The sequence below is a fragment of the Antechinus flavipes genome, chromosome 3, assembly GCF_016432865.1.
Source record: "Antechinus flavipes isolate AdamAnt ecotype Samford, QLD, Australia chromosome 3, AdamAnt_v2, whole genome shotgun sequence".
Lineage (NCBI taxonomy): Eukaryota > Metazoa > Chordata > Mammalia > Dasyuromorphia > Dasyuridae > Antechinus > Antechinus flavipes.
The window spans coordinates 155,014,273-155,028,742 of NC_067400.1; the positions used below are offsets into that span (position 1 = coordinate 155,014,273).

Consider the following 14,470-nt stretch of genomic DNA (forward strand, 5'->3'; position numbering starts at 1 on the left):
ACACTTCCCTTCATTTCTTTTTTGGACTAGTTTTGTAGATGGATGTTGAGCTGGTATCTTAACTGAGGAGCAGATTGGGTAGAATCTCACAGAGAAGTTGGTACTTTCAGCTACCCACACTATTCAGTACTTCAAAAATCCAGCTCTTTTAAGATCAAAATTCTCTCAGTGGCACCATATTCTGATTAATCATGGAACACATTTTCTTAAAAATGTAAAACATTAATACAAATAATCAGATACCACACAAAAATTACTTACTTGTTTAAGTTTCTTCAGATCTTCATCAAGCTCAAGGTTGTCCAAAATAACAGCAACAAACAAACTCAGGAGAATCTATAAAATGATAAGACAGTGATTAAAAACAAAACAAACAGCACAATGCTCAGGAATAACCTAATCATTCATATATATATATATATATATATATATATATATATATATATATATATATATATATATATATATATATATATATATATTCTTTCTGTGGTTTACAAATATACAGTATCCTATTAAATGGGGGAAAATTGAAAACTGGAAAACTAACATGAAATCTGTTAAGAGCTAAACATGAAAACACATTGAAAACACGACACAAAATATGACTTTTTATTATGAAAATAGCTGCTCAAATTGAATCTTCTTTCTATATGATGAACTATAATGATTAAATGAACTATATGATTAAAATAAAAGAAATGAACTATATGATTAAAATAAAAGAAAATGAACTATATGATTAAAATAAAAGAAATACAGTGAACCAAAAGTTAGCTTTTAAACCATTTTTGTTCTTACATTTCATAGAAATTTTTTTTTATATTTGTATTTGCCTAATTAGTTCTAATTACAAGGAACTATTATGTTGGCCCATTTTACTAACATCTTCCCTTTTGTATATCTCATACTTCTTTTTCTCCTCATTCATGCATTCAGTCATCTAGAATTTATTAAAAGCTTATTATATGACTGGCACCATAGTAGGCCTTAGGAATAATATAAAGTAAAAAAAAATCCTGCCTTCAGTGAGCTTACATTTTGTTTTGGTGAAAATAACATGTGTACTGATGAACAAAACATATGATAACCTAGGCAGATGGGGAGAGGAAGGCCTTCTTTAGGATATGGGCCTTGTGCTAAGCCTTAAAAGAGATCTGAGGTAAAGGTGAGGAGAGAGTATGTTTCAAGACATGGGATACTGGCTGTTTAGAGATATCCAGCAATTGTGTTTTCCATCTATGAAATTAATTGCTTAAAAAGGTCAAAGCAACTTAATCAGTGATTGAAGATTTCTTCATATCCAATGAGAAAAGAATAAGAGAAAATAAATTTAGATGAAGAATTGTAACCCAATTACCAGGCAAGATTTCTTCACAGAGTTGCTGCTGCAGCTTTTTTTAAGGTTTAGTGATAAACATTTTATTTTCTCCCCTATTTTTCTGTTAATATGAAAATTGTCCTTTTAGATACATTGGTTAAATGACCATCCACAAACTAATATCTTCAAGTCTTCATATACATTCTTCCATGTGTAGCTTTGCCCTTCCTCTTTTCATTTGTCCATCCAAATCCTTAAAGGCCAGCTGAAGTCTTGTAAGTCTAAGCTATTCACAGACACTCCCATCCACAATGTTCCTTCCCATTTCTTAATTACTATAGCACTTTCTGTCTGTGATTTTTTTTGTTATTCAGTCATTTCATAAGGTCCCAACTCTTCATGAGGCTATTTGGGATTTTCTTGGCAAAGATACTTGAATGGTTTGCTAATTCCTGCTCCAGCAGATTTGAAGTCAGGAACAAATGTCATCCTATTTCCAAGCCTAGTGCTCTATCTCCTGTGTCACCAGTTATCCATACTATACTGTACTATACCATACTATTTAAAAATGTTTATTATTTACTGATTTAATGAGATAGATGTTGCCTTGTTTTGGTATTCAGCTTTCAATATTACTCTACAGTCTTATTTGTGTCATTCAATCATTAAAGGCATGTCTGACTCTCAGTGACTTTGGAGCTTTCTTTGCCATTTCCTTCTCCAGTTCATTTTACAGATGAGGAAACTGAGGCAAATAAGAGTAAGTCATTTTCCCAACATCACATAGCAAGTAAATGTCTGAGGCCAGATTTGACTCCAGTTCCTCTTGATTCTAGCTCGAACATTCCATGCTGGGAACACACATTCCCAGATTGTTGACTAAGAAAATTGTATGGGGAAGAATTGTAGATATAGACTATACTAGATAGATAAAATAACTTTAGCAATCATTTATCAACACAATTAGCACTGTATATGAAGAATCTTATGAGAAGGTAGAGAAAGAAAAAGGTCTGGAGTGGGTGTAAGGGGAACTAACATTTTTAAAAATGCCTTCAAGCAGTTTACAGTTTAAACAAATATGGTATGAGGTATTGTATGTTATTAAAAATAAATATGGTATGAGGTAGAATTTGATGAAGACACAACTGGAGAAAGTGTTGTAGAAAAAAATAAAGGGAATGGGCAGAGCCATTGTGGTAGAGAAAAAAGCATAATTTACTTGAGCTTTCCCCCAAATAACTGCAAGGACTTTAAATAATGCCCTAAAACAAATTCTGGAGTGGCAGACCCACAGAATTATGGAATGAAACAAAACTTCAAATCCCCAAACTTAGAAAGTCAGTAGGAAAGGTCTGTTGCAACAAGGTGAGAATGGAGTGCAGTACAGTGCAAATCAGGCCCCCCAAAACCAGGACTGAATTCATAAAGGCTTCCAGATCTCTCAGCCCATAGATAAGAAGACTGGTCAGAAAGAGATTACAAATTATCTCTTTGTTAACACTGAGGCACTTTGTTGCTTTGGTCATATGAGGGTCCAGCTCAGAAAAACCATGAAAAGAGAGAGCAGTTTGATAAAGGAGGCATAAGAATATGATAAAACAGGTACAAAAATGTAAATGAGGAGAAAAATGTCTTGAAAAGCAGACTTGGACAAATGGAAGGAGAGCCTCACAATTCATTGAAAAAAAGAATTCATTAAAAACCATAATTGGCCAAATGGAATGAAAAGATAGAAGAACTCATTGAACAAAACAGTTCCTTAAAAATCAGACTTGGATAGGTAGAAGCTAATGACTCTGTGAGATCAAGAAATAATCAAATAAAACCAAAAGAGTGAAAAAAATGTGAAATATATCATTGGAAAACAACCAATCTGGAAAATAGATCTAGGAATGATCATTAAAAAAATTTATTGGACTTCCTCAAAGTCATGATCAAAAAAAAAAAAAACAAATAGATATCATCTTTCAAGAAATTATCAAGAAAAACTGACTTGATATTCTAGAACCACAGGGTAAAATAAAAATTGAAGAAATCCACTGATCACTTCCTGAAAGACATCCCAAAATAAAAACTCCTAGGAATTCAAATTCTAGAACTCCCAGGTCAAGAAGAAAATATTGCAAGCATCCAGAAAAACTATTCACGTGTCATGGTACCACAGTTAGGATAATACCAGAATTAGCAGCTTCTACGTAAAAGGATAGAAAAGGATTGGAATATGATATTCTGAAGAACAAAGGAGTTAAGATTATAACCCCAAAATCATTTATATAGTGAAACTGACTTCAAGGGAAAAATAAATATTCAATGTAATTCTAGACTTTCTTGATGAAATGACCAGAAGAGAAGAGAAAATCTGGCTCCCAAACAAAAGACTCAGGAGAAGCATAAAAAAGTAAAAAGTAAATGGAAATCATTAGGGAATTAATAAGGTTAAAACTATTTGCATTCCTATATGAGAAAATGACACAACTCAAAAACTTAATTATTATTAGGCAGTTAGAAAAAGTATAGAAAGATAGATAGATAGATAGATAGATGGAGGGCACAGGTATGGACTGAATATAATAGGATGAGATTTAAAAATAAAATTAAGGGGTAAGAAAAAGAAATATATTAGGAGAAATGGTAAAAGTAGAATGGGGTACATTCTCTCACATAAAGGATGCAATAAATATTTTTTTTTAGTGAAGGGGAAATGAGGGATATAACATGAATGCTTTAATCTTACCCTCATTGAAATTGGCTCAAAGAGGGCATAATATATATACACTCAATTGTGCATAAAATCTATCTTATCCTACAGGAAAGGAAGGGAAAGGGATAGGAGAGAGGCAAGATATTCATAGAAGGGCATCTTTTTTTAGGGGGAGGAGGGTAGTAGTTAGAAGCAAAATACTTTTGAGGAGGGACAGGGTGAAAGGAAAAAGAGAATAGATGTGCGAACAGGATGAAGAGAATTGTTAGCAATAACTGTGAAAAAAATTTGATGCATGTTTCTCTAACAAAGGTCTTACAAATAAAAACCATTCTTCACTTGACAAATAATCAAAAAAATATAAACAGTTTTCAGATAATCTAATCAAAACTATAGCCATATTAAAAGTAATCAATTCTTATTGATAGGAGAAATGCAAATTAAAACAACTCTGAGGTATTACCTTATACCTATCAGATTAGCTAGGATGACAGAAAAAGGAAATGATAACTGTTGGAGGGATTGTGGGAAAATTGACACTAATGCATTGTTGAAGGAGTGTGAATTGATTCTACCATTATGCAGAGCAATTTGGAACATGCCCAAATAGTTATGTCAGTTCTTTTTAAGTGGCAAAATTGGGGGATGCTGGAAAATTTTGTGCTATATCATTATGACAAAATATTATGATGCTATAAGAAGTAATGATCTAGATGCTCATAGAAAAATCTGAAAATTTAACATTAACTGATGCAAACTGAAATGAGTAAAACCAGAATACTGTACACAGTAGCAGCAATTATAAAATGATCTACTGTGAATGGCCTAGTTATTGTGAGAAATCAATGACCCAAGACAACTCTAAAGAATTTAGGGTGAGAAATGTTTTCCATCTCCAGAGAAAGACACTAATGGAGTCTGAATGCAGATCAAAGCACATTTTTTATTGTCTTTATTTACTTTGATCCATGTTTTCTTTTATAGCATGACTAATATAGAAAAATTTTTTCTATGACTACACATGTATAAGCTGTATCAAATTATTTGTCTTACCAATGTGGAAGGGAGAGGCAGAAGAAGAAAAAAAAATTGGAATTCAGTTTTAGAAATGAATGTTGAAAAACATTTTTATATGCAATTTGGGGGATAAGATACTAAAAAAATAAAAATAAATGCTTATATTTGGGGGAAAAAAGAAAAAAAGCAGGAGGTCAAGATCACTGTTAGAGTGGTGTTGGTAGGAGCAGAAAAAGGCTTTCTAAAAGAAGTGACACCTCATCTAGGTTAGAGAGTAATGGGTTTCAGCAGTCAGAAATGATGGAGAAGTGTCTTTCAGGTGACAGCATTCACAAATGCTCAGAGGCAGGAGAATACAAGTTAATCCTGTAAGAGTAGTGTAGTTTGACTTTAACTTAGAAAGTGTGAATCAGAATGGTGTAATAAAATTGAAATGGTATGCAATCTGGTGTAGGAGAAAGAATTTTGGATTCACAATCAGAAAACCAATGATTCAAGTATTAGCTCTCTTGGCTGTCATTTAAATCCCACGAACCTCAGTTTCTTCATCTTTACATGAAGTATGGCAATGGTGGTCATAAGGAAAATGTGTTGGAAACTATAAATCATATATAATTGTGAGCTTGTATTGTTTTAGCTTGTAAGGCAGTTTGCTTATATATTGTATATATGCATGCTTGTATATATAGATGTATTTGTATATATATTTGTATATGTCTATAAATACATCTATCAACAGGAATGGACTGGAGAGAAGAGAGTAATTTTGTCCTTAATTTTTTTATTCCTGTCCCTCTTCGTCTTCTTTCATTTATTTGCATTGGAGACCAAAAAAAATTGAATGAAAAATTGGGGAGGAAAGAATTTGAGTTTCCTGACCAAAAGAAGTCTTGATAAACTCCAATTTGATGCTGATTAAGTACAATTTAACAATTGCGCATTAAATAGAAAGCCATAAAGAATTTTAAATTGTGTCACAATGATTATTTTTTTCCCTTTAGGGAAGAAATGGAGGTTGACAAATCATTTTGAGTCTGAAGTTGGGTAGTTTTGTGCTTCAAAGAGCTTGTCAATTGGAACAAGTCAGTTTCTTTTAGAAAGTAAATACCATTTTAGCTAAAGAAAGCAACAACCCTTTTATGTACTAAGGATGGTTCCTTCTCCCCTAACTCCATATACATAATATTTGATGATTATGTGTCTTGGGGCTTTGCTTTTTTTCAGGGAACTTGAGCTTTAGGTTAAAAGAATTCCTTTTTTATGAGGAAGAGAAGACTGCATTTGAAGCTAGAAAAGTAGAAGAATTTCATTCTCATTGTCATCATGTTTGGGAATGATCCTACCATAAGATAAATATGCTAAGCTGGCAATGAAAGACTGGCAGGGAGTAAAAGCACACATATATTGTGCAGAGACTATACAACATCTAACACAATAGACTGAAAGCTCCTTTATGATGGAGGACATTTTTTGTCTCCTTTTTGACCCCAGCACTTAGGACAATACCTGGTACATAGCAGGAACTTCAGATTTATTGGTTGACTAATTGAAGACTAGAGAGGTCTGTTAGAAGAACTACAATGACATCATTATGAGACAAAGTCAGTTCTGAAGCAATAGAGTTTTTCTCTAGGGATGTACTACAGCTATATTCACACTCCTAAATGAATCTACTTTTTATTGATAAAGTGTGTACATTTGGAGAATATGTCTCAAGATTATGGGGAAATCATTTTTATTGCTATGCTACTTGATCAAATGATTTTGTTTTGAATTAATCCTGTCCCTTGCTTAATTTGTCAAGTTAAACACATTGGTCAGGACTTATAATCTAAGGTTATCAGTAGTTACAAACTCACAGAGTATCTTAAATCTGGAGGCCCTTTCCACAGGTTATGGGGTATCTTCTAGTCATTTTGGGGGGAAGTTCCTAATAAAATACTATTTCCTCACTATTAGATGACTAATTCAATTTTTATGCTTCATTTATATTGTCAATCATGTTTATGTCAATCAAGTAATGGTAAATGAATGTTATGGAATATTATTTTTCTATAAGAAATGACCAACAGGATGATTTCATAGAGGCCTGGAGAGAGTTACATGAACCAATGGTAAGTGAAATGAGCAGAACTAGGAGATCACTGTATATGCAACAACAAGATTATATGACAATCAATTCTGATAAATTTGTTTCTTTTCAACAATGAGGTGATTCAGGCCAATTCCAGTACACTTCTGATGGACAGAGCCATCTGTATCCAGAGAGAGAACTATGGAGACTGAATGTGGCTGTTATCCCATATAATACTTTCACTTTTTTCTTCTGTTGTTTGCTTGCTTGTTGTTTTTTTCTTTTTTATCTTTTTTGATGTGATTTTTCTTGTGCAGCATGATATATGTGGAAATGTAGTTATGAGAAATGAACATGCTTAAACTATATTGGATTATTTGCTGTCTAGAGGAGGAGGGTAAGGAGGAAGGGAGAAAAATATGGAATACAAGGTTTTGCAAGGGTGAATGTTGACAACTATTTTTGCATGTATTTTGAAATATAAAAAGCTATTAAAAATAAAAAAGAATAGTGATTTTAGACATCAGAAATATGTAGAGTATCCAGTTCAACTTTGTTTCTTTTCCACTTGAGTAATCTATGATCACTCATAGTTTTTTGGGGGGATGGGACTATTTAATATTTTGTTTTTGTTTTCTCAGTTCTAGCACAGATCTTCCCACAAAGAAGTCATTTATTAAGTGCTAGGTGAATTGAGTTGAATTCAATTCAATTCTGTGGGTGAGAATGATGGTGAGGATGGTTGGCAATATCAAGAGGGACCACATGTCCAGTAACATTAATGAGCATTTTTTTTATTCAACAGGTCTCTTTTTGCTAAAACAATGGACAAGACTCTACTTGAATCTGGGCTACAATCCCAGATCTTAGTCCCAGTGTGAGGAGGAATACTAGTACATCAGAGTTTGCAACCACAAGGTCCTTGGTCACAGTTCCAGGAATGAAAAAAGTACTTGTAGTAATTCAAAAACTAGTGCATAGTACAGAAGAGATTATATCACCTTGGGAGAGCCAAAGATTTACAGGTTTCTACAATTAACTCTTGAAAACAGCTGCACAAAACAAAATAAAGCTTAGAACAGTACCCCCTTCACTTGGGAAGCAGAACCCCATTTTAGTATAAAATTAAAAGTCAGGATATAGGTTAGAAAATGCAAAAAACAACAGAAAAAATTCTGATCATAGAAATTTACTATAGTGACAAGGAATATCACCACACAGACTCAGAAGATGACAAGTCACATTTCCTGCATCCAAAAACCTCAAGATAAATATGAATTCATCTCGGCAGTGAAGAGCTGAGAAGGGATCTTAAAAAGCAAGTTAGAAAGGTAAAGAAAAAATTGAGAAGAGCAATGAGAATGATATAAAAAATAATGGCAAAGCATAAACACACTTGGTAAAGAGGCACAATAAATTCTGAAGAAAATAATATTTAAAATCCAGAATAGGCCAAATGGTAAAAAAGGCAACAAAAACCTAATGAATGAAAAGAAGATAAAAACAACTTCAAAACCAAAATTGGCTAAATGGAAAAAGAGATAAAAAATTCACTGAAGACAACTCCCTAAAAAATAGAAGTGAACAAATAGAAAAGTAGGAACATAGACTCACTGAAAAAAATTCCTTAAAAGTTAGAATTGGACAAGGCAAAACTAATGACTTTATGATACATCAAGAAATAATTAGGCAGCTAAGTGGTGCAGTGGATAGAACAGCAGCCCTGAAGTCATGAACATGTGAACACTTCATAGCTGTGTGACCCTGGACAAGTCATTTAACTCCAATTGCCTCAGCACAAAAGAAAGAAAGAAAAAAAGAAAGAAAGAAAGAAAGAATCAAACAAAATCAAAAGAATGAAAAAATAGAAGACAATGTGAAATATCCCATTGGAAAAAATAATTGCCCTAGAAAATATATCTAGGATAGGTAATTTCAGAATTATTGAACTATATAAAAGCTATGATCAAAAAAAGAGACTAGATATCATCTTTCAAGAAAACTGACCTGATATCCTACAACCTGATATCCTATATCCTAGTTATCCTATAACCAAGGGATAAAATATAAATGGAAAGAATCCAACAATTACCTCCTAAAAGAACTCCTAAAATGAAAATGCCCAGGAATATTATAATCAAATTACAGAACTGGGTCAAGGAGAAATTATTGCAAGTATCTAGAAAGAAACAATTCAAGTATGGGGAGGCATGGTCAGGATTACACAGCATTTAACAGCTTCTACTTTAAATGACTAGAGGGCTTGGAATATGACATTCCAGAAAGCAAAGAAGCTAGGATTACAACCAAGAATCAGCTACCCAGCAAATACTTCATGGAGAAAATGGATATTCAGTGAAATAGAGGGTTTTCAAGCATTCCTGATGAAAAAGACCAGAGATGAATAGAAAATTTGACTTTCAAATACAAGATGAAATAGAATAAAATGTAAATCAGGAATGAAAAACCATAAAGGATTCTGTAAGGTTAAACTGTTTATATTCCAACATGGAAAAATGATATTTATAACTCAAATACTTTCTCATTACTGGACAGTTAGAAGTAGTATATACAGACAGAAAACAAAGGTGTGAGTTGGATGTAATGGTATGATTATGTAAAAAATAAAATTAAGGGATGAGAAATAAGAATGCACTGGGAGAAGGGGAAAGGGAGAGGTAGAATGGGATAAATTCTCTGACATAAAAGAAGCCTAAAAGAGATTTTACAGTGGAGATAAAGATAGGGGAAAGGAGGTGAGTGGGTAAACTTTACTCTCTAGAGGGAATAACATACACTTAGTTGGGTGTTGCTACCTATCTTAGGAAGGAAAAAGAGTGGCAGAAGGGAGAGCTAATAGAACAGAGGGCAGTTTGGGCTGAGGGAAAATCAAAGTCAAAACACTAAAGTCAGATAAGAAAAATGCTCTAACTCACTATTTATGAGAGCAAAGCAAATTAAAACAACTCTGAACTACTATTTCCCACTTGTCAGATTGGCTAATATGATAGAAAAGGAAAATGACAACTGTTGAGGGGCTATGGGAAAATTAATACACTAATGTGTTTTTTGGTGAAGCTGTATATTGATTCAGTCATTCTGGAGAACAATTTGTAACTATACTTAATGGGCTATAAAATCTTGCATACTCTTTGACCAAGTAATAACACTACTAAGTTTGTATCACAAAGATGAAAAACAAAAAGTACTGGGTATACTAAAAGAATTGGAATTTGAGAGGATGTTTTTCAATTAGGGAATGGCTGAAAAAGTTGTTTTATACACACACACACACACACACACACACACACACATAAAACAACAGAGATGGAATTCTATTATGCTTAAAGAAATCATGAACAGAATGCTCTCAGAAAAGCCTGGACTTACATATATTGATGCAAAGTAAAATGAGAAGAACCTGGAGAACACTGTACACACTAACAATAATATTGTACGATGCTCTATGATGACCAACTTAGCAATATGATGATCTAAGACAATTTTGTAGGACTTATAATGAAAGATGGTAATCATCTCCAGAGAAAGAACTGGTAGAGTCTGAATGCTGATAAAAAGATATATATTTTTTTAATTTTATTTTTCTTGGTAATTTTGTCTTTGTTTTCTTTCACAGAATGTCTTACATTGAAATGTGTTTCACTTGATCCATCTATAATCTATGTCAAATTGCTTACTTTCTCAATGGGGGGAGAAGGATAGAGGAAGGGAGAGAATTTGGAACTCAAAATTTGGAGAAAGAGAATGTTAAAATTGTTTTTACATGTAATTGATAAAATAAAAATTTAAATAAGAGTCAAAATAAAAACAAAGAAAAGAAGCAGCATAAAAAACATCCTCAATTAAGTAGAAAAGGAGTGCATAAGATCTCAAGGATAGAAACAGAAGGCTCCTGTTGTGATTCTTGTGGAGTAGAAGCAAAGAACAGGGAGAGAGGAGACATAGTACCATCCAATAGAGTCCTATTTTCACTATTCTTTCTAATTGATTGATGAGTTATGTTGTTTTTATAACTGCAAATACTGTTAGGGTCTTTAAAATTCATTAACCTGTAAATTTAGCATCTTGAGGAAAATGCTGTAGGGCTCCACCTTACAGCTAGGCTAGGACTTAAATTCATTTTTAAAAAAAAATCTCATCTTAATACACAGGAAATGTGTAAAAGAATCAATAGTTCAGAAATAACTGGATGCTATTAATGCAAATCACAATTTCCTTTGAAAAAATAGTAACAATGCATATGAACAATCTAAGATAATTAGAAAAAATGATCTATAAATATTTATTATGTATTATTATTCAATATGCTTTTTTTCAAAATGGCCACATCCTGTGCCAAAAATAGTTCATTAGCTACTAGATATACCTGAAGGATGTGTATCAAGAAGCATATTAATGTAGTAGAGAACTTTTAACAGTTTTATGCCATACCAATTTTTGAGAAGTTCATAATGAATCATTACTAAGATGAAACATTTTATCCATTATAATTTGCCAACTCTAAATTGTTCGTTCACCCTGACCTGTGATAGTGCTTATAACATTTTTTATTTCTGAAACTACATTATTACCTCACAGAATATTATAATAGCCACTGCTACTTTAGGAAAAAATATTCCTTCTACATGTGAAAATTCTTAATATTCATTTAAAATGCTGCATATAATCCTTAGTTCTATCCCCAAACCACTAATAATTTTCCCAATGCTTTTCCACAAGTTTTTTTGGAAATTTTGAAAATCTAAGCCTAAAAATGCATTTCAAATTAAAGAGAAACGTTCAGAAGATAGGGCTCTGATTCCATCTTTGGAAAGTTTTCCTTGAAGATATCTACAAAAACTGGGGAAAATAATGATGTACAACATTGACACTGTATATATTGTCTATATACATACATTGGTATATAGGGGGTCTATAATATGAAAAATGGGTTTGATGACCTTGTGCATTTTTGCTCAACATGCCATGATCTTATGAGAAAGATTAACAGTTAATAATGTACAGTTTTAGTGTCATAAAATTTAATAACTTATAGTTAATACTGCATAGTTTCACTGTCACAAAATGACAACTGCTCTGCCAAGTTACAACCTTAGTTTTATGTTTAGGATGCCAAGAAGTTAAATCACTAGTACAGACCAAACATCCACAGTGCTACAGGAAGATCATTGTTTAGAAATTTAAAGGCATTCATTCCATTTGCTTCATTTTATAATTGGGGAAATTGAATTTTAGAGAGACAAGGGATTTGACTAGGTCTACATAAGGAGTAAATATCTAAAATGGAACTTGAAGGGATTTTTTCCCCCTGATTACTGTGTTCATTGGGCCATTTTACATCTAAAAGGAAGTTAATATGATCATTTCTCCTTATATGTTTCAGACTCAGCAAATCCAACAACAACAACAACAAAAAACTTACTTCTTCATAACAATTTTATGACTAATGGTTTAATTGGATAGAAACAGCATTAAGGGCAGTGTCAAAGACCCTGAGATTCAGATCAGAATAGCTCTGACACTTCATGTAATCAGAGGAAAATTTCATTTCAATTATTTGAATTTCTTGGTTAAAATGAGGATGTTTTCCTTCCTAGGGCTTTTGAGAGGAAAAGCTCTTTGCTGGCCTAAAAGTCCCACACACTTGTAAATTATTATCATTAAGCCCCAAGAGGCAAAGGGATAAGAGTGGGACTGGGAGCCAAATTCTAGCTGTGGCACATGTAACCTCTGTGACCTGAGCAAGTCAATTATGTCTTTTTAAGGCTGAGAATCCTCATCTTCAAAAAAAAAATGGGGATAGGAATATATTGAGTTCTTAGCCTTTTTTTTTTTAATTCAGGTCTCTTTCAGTTTTAAAGTCTAACATCCTAGATGCTTTAGATTCTGTGTGAACTCTTTCCCTCTCACTTTACTCAACAGACATTTTTGTCTGCATAGAGTATCGCTTCTAGGCTTAGTACAATTCACTGATCAAGTTACTGAAAGTTATCATTTATTTTTATATTTTGCTTCATTTCTTTTAAAGTGCCTTTCTCAGACCTGGAGAGACTTACACGAACTGATGCTGAGTGAAATGAGCAGGGCCAGGAGATCATTATATATTTCAACAACAATACCCTATGATGATCAATTCTGATGGACCTGGCCATCTTCAGCAATGAGATGAACCAAATCAGTCCCAATGGAGCAGTAATGAACTGAACCAGCTACACCCAGCAAAAGAACTCTGGGATATGATTAAGAACCATTACAACGAATTCCCAATCCCTATATTTTTGCCTGCCTGCATTTTTGATTTCCTTCACAGGCTAATTGTACAATAATTGTACAATTCTTTTTGTACAGCAAAATAATGGTTTGGTCACATATACTTATTTTGTATTTAATTTATTCTTTAATATATTTAACATGTATTGGTCATCCTGCCATCTAGGGGAGGAGCTGGGGGGAAGGAGAGGAAAAATTGGAACAAAAGGTTTGGCAATTGTCAATGCTGTAAAATTACCCATGCATATAACTTGTAAATAAAAAGCTATTTAAAAAAATATAGTACCTTTCTCCATTCTTAACCTTCCTCTGGCTTGTTTTTCTAATAGCATGACCTACTTTACAGTCAAACTCACCATACAGTCATGGCCTCTTCCCCTTTCTTTCAATTTTCATTTTCTATTTTCTTTTATTTTTTTAAATAGCTTCCATCTACTCTGTGATTCCACCCATGTTCAATCTCTCCACATAGCCTAAAGATGGCCCTTTAGCTGAAATGTCATCTTTAATCTTATTTCCTTTTTCAAGTGTGAACTTTATTAATAAGTGCTAGTTTTGTTTAATTTGAAGCTTATGTCTGAAACTCAGCAGGAGTCTGGCCAGCAGACTATAATCGGTTTTGTTTTGTTTTGTCATTTACAATGATATCCTACTCTATATTATCTTGCAGCTTGTGGCTAGAAACAATTTCCATCTTTTTAATAGGATGAATTTAATCACAACAATATAAATTAGGATATTTTCAATGGGGATACACTGTCAGTGACTTTTAAAAACATCAAATTATATAATTCACACTGGACTATGCTGCATTTTGGTCAATGAATATAGATTTTCAGTACATGGATACTGTATAAGCTATGTTAGGATTTCATTTCTTTGATATTTGCACTTAAAAGCTAATAAGACTTTTAATGCCTGCTAAATTATTTATCTTTAAGCATTCTCATCATTTTTTTCCTTTGAAACCATTATAAGGGAAATTACACACAAACCTAGTGTTTCTTTCATGTGGTAAAAGTTATATGCATTCTATATTCACTAATCATAGAGAGAATTGGTT

At 32.8% G+C, this 14,470-nt stretch overlaps 1 protein-coding gene across 2 annotated transcripts in view; it reads right to left on the reverse strand.

Annotated features, from left to right (window-relative positions):
• NALCN (sodium leak channel, non-selective) overlaps positions 1-14,470 on the reverse strand; it is a 513,455-nt gene that overhangs the window by 157,619 nt on the left and 341,366 nt on the right. For both annotated transcript variants that reach the window (XM_051984081.1, XM_051984080.1), the window contains exon 15: positions 262-336. In XM_051984081.1, coding sequence (XP_051840041.1) covers positions 262-336 — 75 coding nt within the window. The remainder of the gene's footprint in view (positions 1-261; positions 337-14,470) is intronic.